Source organism: Dreissena polymorpha, chromosome 8 (assembly GCF_020536995.1).
Source record: "Dreissena polymorpha isolate Duluth1 chromosome 8, UMN_Dpol_1.0, whole genome shotgun sequence".
NCBI lineage: Eukaryota > Metazoa > Mollusca > Bivalvia > Myida > Dreissenidae > Dreissena > Dreissena polymorpha.
The window spans coordinates 15554650-15571704 of NC_068362.1; the positions used below are offsets into that span (position 1 = coordinate 15554650).

The 17055-nt window shown below is 36.3% G+C and overlaps 1 protein-coding gene and 1 long non-coding RNA gene across 4 annotated transcripts in view; both read left to right on the top strand.

The window, feature by feature from the left end:
• The window catches only part of LOC127841358 (transmembrane protein 209-like), a 52824-nt gene that overhangs the window by 19563 nt on the left and 16206 nt on the right, over positions 1-17055 (top strand). For all 3 annotated transcript variants that reach the window (XR_008030943.1, XM_052370165.1, XM_052370166.1), the window contains exons 5-10: positions 2732-2988; positions 4047-4218; positions 8750-8833; positions 10417-10589; positions 11979-12041; positions 14599-14695. Coding sequence is in view for 2 of the 3 variants with exons in the window: in XM_052370165.1 (XP_052226125.1) it covers positions 2732-2988; positions 4047-4218; positions 8750-8833; positions 10417-10589; positions 11979-12041; positions 14599-14695 (846 nt within the window). In the remaining variant the exon portion in view is untranslated. The remainder of the gene's footprint in view (positions 1-2731; positions 2989-4046; positions 4219-8749; positions 8834-10416; positions 10590-11978; positions 12042-14598; positions 14696-17055) is intronic.
• LOC127841360 (uncharacterized) lies at positions 4509-6367 on the top strand. The gene is made up of 3 exons (XR_008030944.1): positions 4509-5491; positions 5782-5976; positions 6285-6367. It is a non-coding gene; the product is annotated as an uncharacterized LOC127841360 (long non-coding RNA).

Sequence of the window (17055 nt, forward strand, 5' to 3'; positions counted from 1 at the left end):
TTCTGTTGTTGTTGTTATATTTTGTGATACTCTGAGGATTGCTTCTATAAGGTATAAAATACATCACTCATTTTATGAGCATAGATGGCCGAATGGTCTAAGCCATAGACTTTTACTCCAGGGGTCTGTGGTTCGAGCCCGGTTGAGGGTAACTTTTTATACGCCCGTTTTTTCAAAACGTCACATATTATAAAATCACCCTTGGCGGGCGGCAGCCACAGGAGAGTCCGCTCTCTAATTGAAGTAATTTTTATCCAATCTTCACCAAATTTGGTCAGAAGTTGTGTCTAACTGATATCTAGGTAAAGTTCAAATATGGGTCATGCCGGGTCACAAACTTAGTCACAAGGTCACATAGTGCATTTCAAGCATTTAGCATGGTGTCTGCTCTCTAATTGAAGTAGTTTTTATCTGACCTTCACCAAATGTGGGCAGAAGTTGTGTCTAGATGATATCTAGGTCAAGTTCAAATATGGGTCATGACTGGTCAAAAACTAGGTCACGGGGTCACACTCAGTGCATTTCAAGGATTAAGCATGGTGTCCGCTCTTTAATTGAAGTAGTTTTCATCCGATCTTCACCAAATTTGGTCAGAAGTTTTGTCCAAATGATATTTAAGTCAAGTTAAAATATAGGTCATGTCGGGTCAAAAACAAGGTCACAAGGTCACTTAGTGCATTTCAAGCATGTAGCATGGTGTCTGCTCTCTAATTGGAGTAGTTTTCATCGGATCTTTACCAAATGTGGTCAGAAGTTGTGTCTAGATGATATCTAGGTCAAGTTCAAACTAGGGTCATGCGGGGTCAAAAAATAGGTCACATGGTCATTTTGTGTGTTTAAAACAATCACCATTTAGTTATCAAGTTGTCCAAAACCTTCAAACGGCAGTATCGTTGACAGTTTGGCACTCTTGTTTTTCATTCTTTAATTTTTTAGCATTTATTTAAGCTTTAAATAAAAAATTGTTAATTTTGACTGCTTAATTATCCATCGCAATACTAGCTCATTTGCGGTGGTCGCAAAATCACGTTAAAATCGAAATAAGCATCTATGGAGTTGAATTAGAATGTGCAGTTTGCGGTTCCTATTAATTTTTGCAAAGTCATGCAGAACATTTCGCACTTTATTGCTGTTAATTTTGGTAGAAGAATCCTCAAACTAAACGTGCTTACATCTCAGTCGTCAAGCGCATGCAATATAAGGTAATGGATAAAGGGAAGTCAATCTTAATGTCTTCAGTGTTTGTTAACATTTTTTTATGATTTTGACAGAAAACTTCTTTATTGTAAATAAATTGGGAAAATGTCATTTATATTTGATTGGGAAAGGGGGCGTTTTTTTGTTTTGTGAATGCTTTCATTTTGCGGAGGCGCAGACAGTGGTGAAAAAAACCTGCAATCAGAGGAGATGAGTTTAAAGACATTGATTAAAACAGTTTATATTTTTTCCCCAACTATGTCTCTTTCGCACTATATTTTCCCCTTTCACCCAGCGTCCAGCGTCTTCCCCTTTTTCTAAAAAAAACCCCTGATAGCATAGAATACACTTATGTAGCCAATATTAAATGCTTGTTTTCTATATTACAGATCCATGTATCTTATAAAATAAACTAATGTAGCCAATATTTAATGCTGGTTATCTAATGTTCAAATATTGGTATCAAATAAAAGAAACTATCATAGGCAGTGTTAAATAGTGGTTATCTATGTTTTAGATTCAGTTTTCACATAAAATATTACAATCTAACCTGCCAAAGTGACCACCTTTAAATAGCGACCCCCTGTCCATAACCACCACATCAATTTCCTCCGGAACCATTTCACTATATATTTAGCTGCAAGTAACATTCCACTGCAAATAATGATAAGCAATCGCCATTTTACATTCCCCAAAATCCATTTTGAAAGCTACATTTAACAACAACCACTTCAATCATAACAATCAAGGATTTTGCAACTTTTTATAAAACAATGGTCGCCATGGTTTTGTGATAGTCACGTGATGAACATCTTACAGGTGCACGCGTCTGTTGGTATGGAGATGTTCACAAATGACAGTTTACTGAACTCAATTGCAGTATTTTGTTATTTAACACACATTGCTAATTGGTAGACGCCTGCTTCTTTTATGCATTCAACAGTTTGTCAAAAGAAGTTTCATTTTTACTTGAGTGGCTTTCCATTAATATACTAATTGCTGAAAATATCAAAGAAATTAAAATTTGGGGCCCATGGGGCTCATGGGTATGGCGCCGGAAACTCATTTAGGAAATGTACAGTTTCCTTAAAATTACAATGCCAATTGCACATATACATTTTGATATTCATTCTTTTATTAAATTTCAGTATTCAAACATTTCAACAATAGAGCACATTCATAGATAAGGTACCTGTTCAAAGCCCTGAGCATATTTTGCAAAGCTTCAATCAATCCTGTAAATAAAGACCACCTGTGAACAAAGACCACAACAACCCCATTCCTTGAGTGGTCTTTATTGGCAGGTTAGACTGTTGTTAACTATCATAGCATGTATCACATGCTGTTTATCTGTTTTCAAAATTCACATGTTGCACATGAAAATATTAGTAAACTATGATTGCCAATAGTAAATGCTCATTATCTATGTCTCCAGATCCTGGTTTCAAATTGTCACTGCTCCAGATTGAGGTTTCACATAAAATATCAGCAAACTTTCACAGCCAGTATGAAATGGTGGCTAACTTTATTCCAGATCCCGGTTTCACACTGTCACCCATCAGGAGCCCAGGCGCAGCCAGCAGTGAGCCCAGCCTTGTGTTCTCCAGCAGCACCCCATCCAGCAGTCACACTGCCTACACCCCAGGGTCCATCCCATCCAGCCCCTGGGGTAGCGGAGGTCAGCTGACCCCCACAAATCTGGGCTCCTTGTCGGACTCAGCTCATGGGTATGGCGCCGGAAACTCAAGCCACTCTTTCCTGTCAAACAGTGGACATGCATCTTATGATAGGGTAATTATAGCAACTTTTATTGCTGTTTGTTTTTAAGCTCACGTCAACACAACATGCTAATGAAAAACTTTTATGGTCTCGTTTTGTCTGTCCAGAGTTGTGCGTTGTGCTGCGTAAAAATTCACCTTGTAAATTTCCATGAACCTTGGTCAGAATATTTCTCCCAATGATATATTGGCAGAGTTCGAAACTGAGTCACATGAGGTGAAAAACTAGGTCACTAGGTCAAATCAAAGAAAAAGCTTGTTAACACTCTAGTAGTCACATCTTTAGTCCAATATTTATGAAACTTTGTCGAACATTTGTTATAAAGATAACTGAGTTTGAAAATGGATCTGCTTCGTAGAAAAACAAGCAGATTAGGCCTTTGGGGTAGCAGGGCAAACTGACCCCCACAAATCTGGGCTCGATGACTGCTTCGTCCCATGGGTAGTCCGGCAACACGAGTCACTCCTTTCTGTCAAACAGTTGGAATATCCCTTATGAAAGTTTAATCCTAGCAACTTTAATTGCTCTTTGTTTTAAGTTAACCAGAGCACAAAGTGCTCATGGTGAGCTTTTTTGATTGCTGTTCGCTTATTGTCAGCATTTGATTTGTCAGCTATCTAGAGGCCACATATTTTGGTTAATCTTCGTGAAACTAGGTCAAATGATACCTCAGCCAAGTTGTGAACAGGGTCATGTGAGGTAAAAAAAAGAGCTAGGTCACAAGGTCAAACTAAAGAAAAAGTTTATTAATTCTCTAGAAGTCACACTTATAGTTTTTGTCTTTATTAAACAGTGTTGAAACATTTGTTGTAAATATGAAATAAAAAATGGTTCTGGTTTGTTGGAAAACATGGCCACCCTGTCCAGCTTTTTGAACCAAACCTCAGCAAATATAAGGTTAAAAAGACTTATTCTCAATTTTATAGTATTTGCCAGCAAGAAAATGCTCAACTGAATTCCCCAATTTCAGTCAAAACAACACAATTTTTTCCCATTCAAAAGAGCCATTGCCCCATTTCCAAAATTGTAAAATTAACACTTGAGCAATGTCTGTGACAATCCACTTGTAGCACAGCACAAGCCTGCCAATAATGGGCAGCAACGCAAGCAGCTTGAACATGTCGTCACTTTCAAACGCATCGTTCCACAGCGGGGCATACTCACCTGGGGCATCCCTGTCTAGTCTGGACTGGAGTGGACTGCGGTCTAGACTCTCGCTGTCATCATCCGTTAGATCACCATGTAAGCACACTCATAGGATTTCTTGCTATTCTTAAGTCAGTTTTTCGTCACTTTTGTTTTCAGCAGAGTTGTGTTACTGTTTTTTATATTTACAAATAGAAATTAACGTTGCTGAATCTATATACCAATATATATATAAATGAATATATTGCTTATACCTTGTAATTGGGCTAGGGTGTTTTGCTCACCTGGGCCTGGGGTGGTTCTTAAATTACACACCCCTGATATATTCTGTGTTTAAAATAGTATTTATGATTTTTGTTTCACATATGTGACGTCGTCAGCGAAAATCAGTCTTGTGTACGCTGACGTTTATGTCGGGAAATCGCGAGATAAAAATCTTGTAAGAAAATGCGCTGGATATTTCGTCTTTTTAATACAATTTCTCGGCTCATTATTTTATGACATGCTTTGAAAATTTCCACAATATAGCATGAATATGTCCTTTAAACACTGGCACAATTGGTTGTTTGTTATCCGTTTATTTAATTCAAATTATTCCCCTTGAATGACACAGTTTCGTTTGAGCAGTTCATAGGTAGCGCAACCTGTCTCGTAGTGTTCATTTTCAATGGCTACTAAACGCTGTAAATCAAAATGACATCGTGCACTGTTACATGTCTTCAATCGAAGAGGGTTCGGAAATGATATTTCCACATGCTTAAAATAGGTAAGTGAAAGATATATGTGCATTTTGGCTTTGTGATTAATTTTCGCGACTCGCAAGTTTGACCCGGAAGTAAACTGTACGATAGCAACTGAATTGTTTACATGAAATGGTGGTAGATTAAAATTTGACTTCAAAATATCATGTCTCAATTTATTAACACCAACACTATTCCATGTGAAATTTCACAAGACCAGGACACTTCGTTTTTAAATTTAAATGATTTATCGAATGTAAATGAACTTTATTTTGAAACTTCTCACCCCGCTACTCAAGATTTGTTTGATGTGGTAGATGATTATGAAAGTGACCTTGAGTCAAACCATGATGAGTCTGATATTGATATTGATGTTGAAGCTGTCAAAAAAATACATCAGATACTGCGTTTATTGAAAAGTCTGAACTTGATGTGGCAGAAGCTGATAAACAAAACAAATTTAAGGTTGACTTTTTAGAAATGTTTAAGCACAAATTTAATTAATTATTATTATAAAAAAAGTGTTATGTAGATAAATAACCAATAATTTGATATTCTACAGATTGGAAAGTTATTTTTCAAGACCCTGAGGAAGTGTGAGGTGTATGGAATCAGCTGTGAAGGATCTGGTATTTGAATTAATTTTATATCATTGCTATGCACAAACTTAATCAGTCTAAATTTAATCAACTACCAATTGATTATTTACTTTTTATTGTTGTGTGTGTGTGTGCGTGTTTGTGTGCGTGTGTGGTCTGGAGGATATCATTCTTGTCTAATATCAATCTTTTATGATAAGACAATAACCATGCATTATCTAAATGTTTCAAACCACCTATTAATTAATTGGAAAAAAAAGAACTATTTGGGTATCTCTAGTAAGTTATTACGGTTTATTTATTAATCTTCTGTTTCACAGGAAAGCAGGTGTTTTACCTCGCAGACACAGGCCAGTCACATGGTAAAGGTGCAAATGCTGTGGTCAGCCAGGTTCACCACTACCTCAACACATACCGTTTTGGCGAACAGCATGCTCACTTTCAGTGTGACAACTGTTGCGGCCAAAATAAAAACAACATAGTCATCTGGTACCTTCTGTGGAGAGTTCTTGTAGGTAATAACAAGCCCTTAGTTATTGTGTTTCTGATAGCTTTTTTAATGTTGAGAAATTAATTTAGCTAAATCTGTTGTTAAAAATATTTGTTTGCAGTAATGCAATTGCAAAATGGTAAAGCGTGTTGATATGTAGTGAAAATGTTAAACAAAAATCACTCTGGTATCAATCCCAAAAAGAAAAATCTCTTAAAAAAATATATTGAAATGAGTCAAACCATTTTTAAGTCAATCAATTACTACAAAATACATATTCTAAATTGTAGCGTGACCTTTTTTAAAAAATTATTTTTTAACATTAATTTTCAGGTTTACACAGAATCATCACACTAAGCTTTATGTTGATAAGACATACAAGGTTTACACTTTGGCATCTGGAAGTCAAAGTGGAGGTAAATTCCTTATCACAGTATGGTGTATGTGACCTGCATGATCCTTCTTGATAAACCTTGTTTGCATTTCCATAGGTCTAAACAGTTGTATTGTTCTGCCATGTAATAAAATATAAAAATAATAAAAGATCACTTAAAAATAGTGTGTAGGTACTTTATGTCTTGTAACAGGAAAATAAATATTTATTTTAGTAGTTTCAGCTGTTTTATTGGTATGAAATTCTTGATATGGCAAACAAAATCCCATGCAAAAGCATCCTTCAAACTTTGTAGTTTTCTATTACAACAACAACAACAACAAAATAATAATATGATTATAGGAAAACTATATTTTGCAATTGTTTCTTAATAAAATGGTAATCTTGATACAGAAACTTCAATGCAGAAATGTTGTCTGATGTCGCTGCAGTCTGTGGGGTTATCGTCAAGGACAGGGCCACAACATCCCCCAGCTTGTGGGGGACTCTTCCAATCCTGTTGTTATCTAAGACAGGAAGGATTACCTATCGACATTGTTTCACCACATAAAGAATGGCACTAAATTTCATCAATTTCCATGTGTCAGCAGATCATCCCGGTGTTGTGGAGTGCAGGGAATTTAGTGACTCACCAGTAGTCAGAATCACTCTCAGGAAGGTCTCGAAAGTGAATGTTAATGTGAGCTGTGACAACCTGCCATAAGAAATGTTTGCGAAAGGGCTTAATCTGGACCATCAGTGGTATTTATTTGAAAACATTCGTGAATTCTGTCGCACAGATGAACCAAAAACTTAACATGTCCGAAATGCGCTACTGGTGAGCAACAAAAAACAGACTGTGCCCCCCAAAAAAGAAGATGCATTCAGATGCGCATCTGATCTTCTCTGATCATGCCACAACAATTACATACATCATGTATCAGTGTTTATTTTGGCCAAGGTATTGGGTGATATATTTTCCCCCAAACAATGCAAAAAATCCTCTATTCCTAGGAAAGCTAAAACATGAATACGAGTGCTAAATGTGTCAGTTGATACAGGTTTTGAAATGTTCAATACAAACGTTTGTTGTTCTAATTGCGCTGTTGTTCTAATTGCACAAGCTTGTTTTCAAGTTTTTTATATCTCATATTTACAAAACAAAAATAATTTTTTCCATGTAACCATGCAATTGTTTTCACCTTTTGGACACAGACTGCCTTTCCCAAAAACTGGAAAAAAAATCAGTGTGAATATTGTATTTATTTATGTTTTACAATGAAAATCCTATATTTTTGTTTGTTTGCTACATTGTTTCCATAGTAACAAAAACAAACAAATTTTTATGTTTAAGTTATTGTTTATTTTGTCTATTTTTCTCTATCAGAAATAATAATAAATAATGATTATTTCATTTACTGAAACATTTAGTATCCAAGTGTACTTTCAACCAACACTTTTCAATGCTGTTTTTTTCCATTCTGTTGTGTTTGAGGTTACATTATACTTAAATACACATGTAACTGAATAAATAAAGGAAATTGTTCATGGAACACACTAATTATTGATTGTTATTGTTTACCTAGTTACAAAACAGTGAAATTAATGTTGTGTTTGCCTTTAAACAAACACTTGATTGAAAATACAATTCATAGATTTATAAAAGGCATGATTGTGTGCTCTGGTGATTATTAACATGTAGATCAGTTGCCATAGCAACACAAATGGTACATTTTAAATGTCCATAATGCTGTTGTCAGTTTATTGCACTATAATTATGTATTTGACTTAAGGAAAGATTATTGTTTTAATAAAACAATGTGCTTGTTGTTTGAATGTTTTCGTTGTTTTTTTTGTATTAAATGATGACTTTTAGTGAAAGTAAAATGTAGGGTTGGTCACTTTGGAAGGTCATAAAATTAGTTTTGAATGTGATGAATAAAAAATCTACATCATTTTTGTGAACTACAATGTTTAGAGAATCCAAAATGACCAAAAAGTCAAAATGTGATATTTTGAACACAAGACTGATTTTCCCAGCTTTGGTCACATATAATGTTTATTTAAAGCTTGAAGTATTTTGCACATGTATTTTTTTGAAAATGTGCTATTCTGACTTACAAGGATGGGATGGCTCAAGCTTAAAAATGTTTTCTCAACAATTTTACAGTGAAACAAAATATTATGTTTATTGGCCATATTAAGAGTTGTTATTTTCTTAATTGTACTGACATTCTATTCATGATTTTTAGGAGATTACAAATGCATGAGTCATGTTCAATTTTATATGAAACATCAAGGTTTTTGTTAGGTTGTATCACATGTTGAGTCCAAATTGATGTTGGAATCGTGTTTTATTTTCCACAAACTACAGCAAAACAACAAAAAAGGACTTATTCTCTTTTCTTGATTTGCCTATTTCCAGCACCCTCAGACAAGATGACAGATCTCCAGTCACTGTCCATGTATCTGAAGGACCAGGAAGACAAGGAATTCAAGGCTTCCTTGAGTAAGTACAATATCTTATATCTTGAGTAAGTACAATATCTCATATCTTGAGTAAGTACAATATCTTATATACAACAGAGCTGTGCTCTGGGAAAACAGGGCTTAATGATTGGGCATAAAGTGTCATCCCAGATTAGCCTGTTAGGTCTGCACAGGCTAAGCAGGGACAGCGGTATCTGACTATACTTGATTTTCATACTTAAAGAAGATACTTCATTTAAAAGAAAAATACAATAAAAGTAAAAAGTAAGTCTTCCACATCACAGCCTGTGATTAAATTTTCCGCTCATGCAAAGTCCTGTTTTTCCAGACTGCATCTCTTAAACAATACTTTTCATGTCATTCAAACAATGTGGGCGTCACCATTAAGGCATTTTAGCATGTACAGTTTCATTATAGTTATATACGAGGTATCTAAATATTATTGTCCCCTACCGGTGAAACCGGAGGGGACTTGTGGTTTGCAGCTCTGTGTGTCTGTTGCTCAGTCTGTCAGTCCATCACACTTTTCTGGATTCTGCGATAACTTTAAAGGTTCTTCATAATTTTTCATGAAACTTTAAACATGGATAGATGGCAATATGGACATTATGCACGTCATTTTTATTTTGTTCCTACGTCAAGGATTGTGGTTTCTATGGCAACAAATAGACTATAAATATTGCTGAAAATGGTGGATCCTGCGATAACTTTGAAAAGTTCTTCATATTTTTTCATGAAACTTGAAACATGGGTAGATGGCAATATGGAGATTATGCACATCATTTCATTTTGTTCCTACGTCAAGATGTTCTGGTTGCTATGGCAACAAATATACTAGAAATATTGCTGAAAATGGTGGAGTTTCGCCAGTAGGGGACTTGTATTTCTTGGCAATAGTCTTGTACTTATTAAGAAATTACCACATGAATGATGAGGCACATCTGTTTGAGATTTCTTTATGGCTCGTTTAGTGAGATATGCATATTTAAATTAATTGTAATTTGAATTGTAAGGCATCCTCAGGTAAGCTGGCTACCATACTAGGGATAGAAATAAGTGGTCCCCCATTTGCCCAGGACAAGTAGATTCAGGTCTGGGCATGTTGATTTCAAACTTGTGTAAGTTTGTACTGGCAGCTTACTCTTTAAAAAAGCTTGAAACATTGTCTCGCTGTTTTTAAAATGCCCATTAAAGTTTTGTAAATTAAGATGCAGGACTTTTTATCTTGATTTGGGAAAAGAGCATGGCCTTCCATTTTGGAGAAAAAAAATATCGACAAAACTGAGAATGGGGAAGAAATTTCTAAATGTAGGCTTGAATTTGTGGAAATTGTATCATTTTAATGACATTCTGGAATAAAAGCCCGTTGATGTGGAATGGCTAACTTTCTCTTTGGTCTGGCTACTAAAGTACTTGAGATTGTTACCCTTCTAGGTAACCTAATGTGAAAATTTAGTTTCTATCCCATATACAGTATTGCTCAGGTCTTTTTAATAATGCAGGCATGGCTGTCAAGGAATTTTAATGTTGTGTGCAATATTGATATTCATATCAGATTTGTTAAGAAATTCTGCCACTATTGTTGTTTCACATTACCTGCAGGTTCACAGGTGGACGCATCGTTCAACAGCTCCTCGTTCTGGAGTTATGGCCGTCCCAGCCTGGAGATTGGTAACCTTGGTAACCTGCTGCGCAAGAGCCAGTATCAGCTGGCCAGTCGCTCCCCCCAGTCACACAAGTCACGCACCGACGACACAGATAACATGGGAGAAGAGGTGGGCTTAACGCATGTGCAAAGAGTGTCCTCCCATATTAGCCTGTGCAGTTTGCACAGGCTAATTAGGGCCACCTTTTTTTGCCTGAACAGGATGTTCCGCTAAGAAGAGACTTGGAAACTAAAATACAATAAAAGCGGAAAGTGTTGTCCCTGATTAGCCTGTTCATACTTCACTGGCCAATCTTTGACTTCACTTTACGCAAATGCGTTTTCACAGAATTGCTGCGCAAGATCCAGTATCAGCTCGACACTCTCACTAGTCAGGCACTGAGGACACTGATAACGTAGGCAAGGAGGAAAGCTTTAAGCACGTGCTCCTTAACTAGATTTTGGCTCAGTGGAGACTAGCTGTAAATGTTAAATACAATTAAAGCGGAAAGTGTTGTCCTTGATTAGCCTATGTGTACTTCACAAGCTAATCTGGGACTACACTTTGCCCTATGTGTACTTCACAAGCTAGTCTGGGACTACACTTTGTGCAAATGCATTAATAGATATCACAGAACTGTTGTGCAAGAGCCAGTAGCAGCTCACCCCTGTCACTCAAGTCACGCACAGTCGACACAGATAAGAGATGCTGTATGTTTACTATGGCAACATATCTTTGTCTATATAAGTCGTGGTGCAGTGTGGCTGCTGTGGCAACATATGGTCCTTGTTCTGGGAAAACTGGGCTTTAACTTTGCAGTCCCCATTAGGCTTATTAGTATTAAGAATGTGCGTAAAGTGTTGTCCCGAATGTGCCATGCACAGGCTTATCAGGGACAACACTTGTAAGGAAGTCGCATCTCAACATAAAACATGTTTAAGCTGAATGCGCCATCACTGATTAGCTGGTGCGCATTGCTCAGGCTTTTGTGTCAAAACACTATTCACATGACTTTGGCCCAGTTTTCACAGAAGGAGGCTTATATAATGTCTTAAGTACCAGTATTATATATTGAACCAATCACAAGCAAAGGAAAAAGGGGGTAAACTGGAGTCACCCTTGAAGGTCTGTGATAATAATTTTGTGTAATGTCAATTCTTTACTGAATTATAAACAAAGCAACAAGTGATTTATGGTTATAGATGATTTTTATAAAAACATTTGCTGATTTTCATTTAACATCTTTTCCTTGCTAGTTATATGCTTGTTGCATGATCGTGGGAGGATATTTAAACAAAACTACCTGTCACTTACGCAGTACTGTTGAAAATTTGCACAAAAATAAATAATTTGGGGGCATCAATTTTTACAAGACAAAAGGGTCACCAGTTTTGGAAATTCAACAGGACCTCAGTTATTTTTATCAGAAATGCTTGAGGTCTGATGTCTTTCCCATGTGTTGCTGATTGCTTTATAGTGTGTAAAGTCATTCATGTGTGTTGTTTGTCCCATTCCCAGGTGTGGCGTCCATTAGGAGTAACAGATGACAAGTTGTTTATGTGGATTGAAAGGCTAAGAAAGGTATATTTATTACTTTACCGAATTGTTTATGCCCCCGGATCGAAAGATCGGGGGCATATTGTTTTTGGCCTGTCTGTCTGTCATTCATTCATTGTGTGTGTCCCAAAACTTTAACCTTGGTTAAAGTTTTGCAATAACTTGTGCATTATAGAAGATAGCAACTTGATATTTGGCATGCATGTGTATCTCATGGAGCTGCACATTTTGAGTGGTGAAAGGTCAAGGTCAAAGGTCAAATATATGGCTTCAAAGCGGCGCATTAGGGGGCATTGTGTTTCTGACAAACACATCTCTTGTTCCTTTTACTGTTATTTAAGCATTGAAACAGTTTTGCTTTGAAATATAAAGGTCCATTAATGATATCTCATTTATTTTATCAGAATATTGATCATACCTTCCAAGTACGTAGTAGTCTGTCCAGACAGGATTATTCTACACTTTTAAGTGCACAATATTCCAACTAACAGCCTTTGTTCCCCATGATATGTAGTTTTACAATACATAGGTTAAGCCCCTTTTTCAAATTAGACATTCTTATAACATCATGTCCTTTGTTTGTTTTTATACTTAATTTTGGTCTAGAGCATATCGTGGAAAATAAAGGAGATGTTATCTTGAAACTTTATATGTAAGTAGATCGTATTGGGGGCAAGTTCAGTGCACAAGTACCATTACTCTTGCTCCCATACTTTTATAGTTATTGCCCTTTCTTAATTTGGTACTTAAATTTTGTGCGGGGCTCATCTTGAAAACTCAAAGAGCTATCAACTTGAAACTTTATTTGTACCTATATCTTATTCCCGGAACAATAACCATTGCTTCAATATTTGTAGAGGTTTTTTTACTATTGATTATTTCTATTTTAAGTTTTTAACTTAGAATATCTTGAAACTTTTAAGAGGTATTAAATTGATGCTTAATATGTATGTAGGTCTTCTTAACAGGTTGTTTACTGGATAAGAATCATAACTCTTCCTCCATATTTTGAGAGTCATTGCCCTTTCTAATGTATTGCACTTGAATTTAAAACTGGGCATATCTTAGAAAACTATACAAGGTATCGACTACACATTTATATGTAGACTTCAGTGGTTGGAAGTGCAATGCATAAGAACCATAACTCCTGCTTTCATACTTTCACAGTTAATGTCCTTGTGAATGCTCATTCTGAAATTCTGTCTAGGTGATATCTTGACTATATTGTGATTTAAAGTGAAGCTTGCATTTTTGGAACACCAGTTGTTTTAAACTGAACTCTCAATGACCTCTGACAAAAGTGGCATGCGGGGAAAAGTTCATTCTAGCTTGCGTTAGATAGATAGAAATAACTTGAATGTTTTACCTAATCGTTTTGTGAAATCCGATTCAGAAAAAAAGTGCTCAACAAAGGTTTTATAAAAACCAGTCTTTAGATGAGAAAAAAATCCATAAACCATTGAAACTAGCATGGGATGTTTTAGCTATGCAACTTAATTTCTTAAGACTAATCTAAGTATCTGATAGAGTGAATGAAGTGTTAAGATTGACTACTCCTTAATACTTCATCTTTTTAAGTGACATAAATACTTCATCTTTTAAAGAGACATATCTCCCCATGCTACATTTGATCTCTTGAGAGTTTTTAGCAGATCAACAGCGAACATTGGTATTTGCAACTTTTCAGTTTCAAACTAATTTCTAAGGTCTTATGACTTTGAAAAAGTGGTATTCAACTTTGCATCAATAAGGCAGATTTAGAATTTTAATTATTACAGTGCGGGAACCGAATTTTGAAGGCCTTTGCAAATAGTTTGGATCCAGATGAGACGCAACAGAATGTGGCGTCTCATCAGGATCCAAACTGTTTGCTATTCTGATAATATTCTTTGAAAAAAATCGAAGAAAATGCTAATTTTAGAAATTCAGCAGAAGACATTTTAGCAGACGACAAATTTCCAAGCATGCAAAGGATTAATCATTTGCAGGAATTCTCTGCAGTATTCTGGAAGGTGCTCTGTGCGCTCTGTCCCTGCAGTCAATAATGTGCTGTATACATTTGTATCTACAATCTGTCCTAATTCTTGAAAAAAATTGGCGTAATGCATGTGCATTAAGTGTTGTCCCAGATTAGCCTGTGCAGTCTGTGCAGGCTTTTCAAGGACAACACTTTCTGCCCAGAGTTGATTTTGGTTTTAAAAGAGACTTCCTTTTAAACAAAAAAAATCCAGTAAAGCAGAAAGTGTCGTCTCTGATTGGCATGTGCTAACATCACATACATGTACTTATCTTAACCCATTTATGCCTAGCGTCCTGAAAAAAGGGCATTGCAAACAGCATAGACCCAGATGAGACGCCGCATAATGCGGCGTCTCATCTGGGTCTGCGCTGTTTGCTTAAAGGAATTTCTGTATGAAAAATTCTAAAAATAGAAATAAATATACTAGACATCACTACTTTTGGAAATAAATTGATCCTAATTTAGAAGGATGGGAGAGTCCACTAGGCATAAATGGGTTAAACAACACTTAAAGCACATGCATTAAGTCCAGATTTCCCAGAATTTGTATGTACATTTCAGTGGCTGGGCAACACGATTATGGTGAAGCTGGCAAGGGAGATAGACAGTGTGAACTCACAGCTGAGGAAGATAGGTTGTGAAGACACAGAGATTGGAGGTTAGTGAGCAGTTGCCAACCCTATACGTCTTGGATAATCATTAATCCGTCCTTCCGTCTGTCCGGCTGGCACTTTTGTATTTGGAGCCATATCTTGGAAGTGCTTTGGGGGATTTCCTTGAAACTTGGTATGAGTATATATATAGATAAGAGGATGATGCACGCCAAATGGCATTGTACACCATCGGATAATAAAGGAGTTATTGCCCTTTGTATCTTGAAAAAATGCTTTTTTTGTGTGTCTGGAGCCATATCTTGGAAGTGCTTTGACGGATTTCATTGAAACTTGGTATGAGTATATATATGGATAAGAGAATGATGCACATTGGCGTTGTCCATCTGTCCAGAACACTTTTGTGTCAAGAGGTATAATGACGGGGGATATAAATTCAACGAATTTGCTTGTTTTTTAGCTCACCTGATTGCTCAGGTGAGCTTATGTGACCGGTCTTTGTCTGTCGTCCGTCGGTCCGTCCACATTTGTTCTTAAACACTCTAGAAGCTACATTTATTATCTGATCTTAATGAAATTTGGTCAGAAGCTTGGTCTCAATGAAATTTCGGTCGAGTTCGAAACTGGGTCGTGCCGGGTCAAAAACTAGGTAACTAGGTCAAAAAAAGGAAAAAAACTTGAAAACACTGTAGAAGTCACATTTCATTCCCAATCTTCATGTAACTTTGTCAAAATGTTTGTCTTAATGATATGTTAGTTGAGTTCAAAAGTGGTTCTGGTCCGTTGAAAAACATGGCCGCCAGTGGGCGGAGCAGTTTTCCTTTTTTGGCTATAGAGAAACCTTGTAAACACACTAGAAGTCACAATTTTTGCCCAATCATCATGAAAGTTGGACAAAACATTGGTTTTATTGATATCTCGGACGAGTTGAAAATGGTCCAGATCGGTGAAAAACATGGCCGCCAAGGGGCGGGGCATTTTACTCTATATGTATATAGTGAAAACATGTGAACACTCTAGAAGTCACATTTTGGGCCCAATTTTCATGAAATTTGGTGAGAACATTTGTTTCCTTGATACGTGAGTTGAGTTAAAAAATGGTTCTGTTCAGTTGAATAACATGGTTGGCAGGGGGGGGGGGGGGCATGCAGTTTTAAACCAGGTTTTTCGAAGGAAAAAACTGGTTATTAGATTGGCGAATGCGGGAGGGCTTGCTGGCGGGCGGGCGGAACAAGCTTGTCCGGGCCATAACTATGTCGTTCATTGTCAGATTTTAAAATCATTTGGCACATTTGTTCACCATCATTGGACGGTGTGTCGCAGCGAAATAATTACGTCGATATCTCCAAGGTCAAGGTCACACTTTGAGTTCAAAGGTCAAAAATGGCCATAAATGAGCTTGTCCTGGCCATAACTATGTCATTCATTGTGAGATTTTAAAATCATATGGCACATTTGTTCACCATCATGGGACGGTGTGTCGCACGAAAGAATCACGTCAATATCTCCAATGTCAAGGTCGCCACGACTAAAAATAGATTTTTTTTAAAAACAAACTTACAAAGGGGGTTAATTTTGTTTGTTCATTTCAAAAGTTCAGTTTGAGTTTTCTCCCTTTATCATATTTTTTTTTCACAATGAAAACCTGGTTTTGTGACAATTTTGTCCCTTGTCTTATATTTATATAGTAAAAAAAGCTTTTAAACACTAGAAGTCACATTTTTTGCCTAATCATCATGAAACTTAGTCAATACATTGGTTTTATTGATTTCTCAGACAAGTTGGAAAATGGCTCAGATCTGTGAAACACACTTTTTAGCTCACCTGATTGCTCAGGTGAGGTTTTAGAATTGGTCTTTGTCCGTCGTCCGTTCGTCCACATTTGGTTTGTAAACACTAGCATTCACACTTCTCAAGCATTCTTTATGAAAGTTGCTGAAAGATCTCAGTCAAGTTTGATAATGAGCAAAATCACATAATTAATGCCATAATTATTGCCCTTAGATTGTCAAAATTTTCATTATATTATACAAAATCCTTGTAAACACTCTAGAGGTCACAATTTTGTTTCAGATTTTATGAATCTTGGTCAAAATATTTATTTTTGTAAGCAAAGTTTGATGTTTGGTAAGGGGGGTCAACTCAAAATATAGGTCACCAGGTAAAATCTTACAAAAACAAAAACACTCCAGAGTTTTGGTTCAATAATGATGAAACTTGACCAGGATGTTTGTCTGGACAATATCTAGGTCAAGTTTGACGTTTGGTAAATATTTATGATATATAAGATTAAATGAACAGACTCCTCTCAGGTGAGCGAACTAGGGCCATCTTGGCCCTATTGTTTTTGTTTAGTCCATTTTAAAATCAAATTTAATTGAAGAACTTTCTAAGGAGATTCATGTTT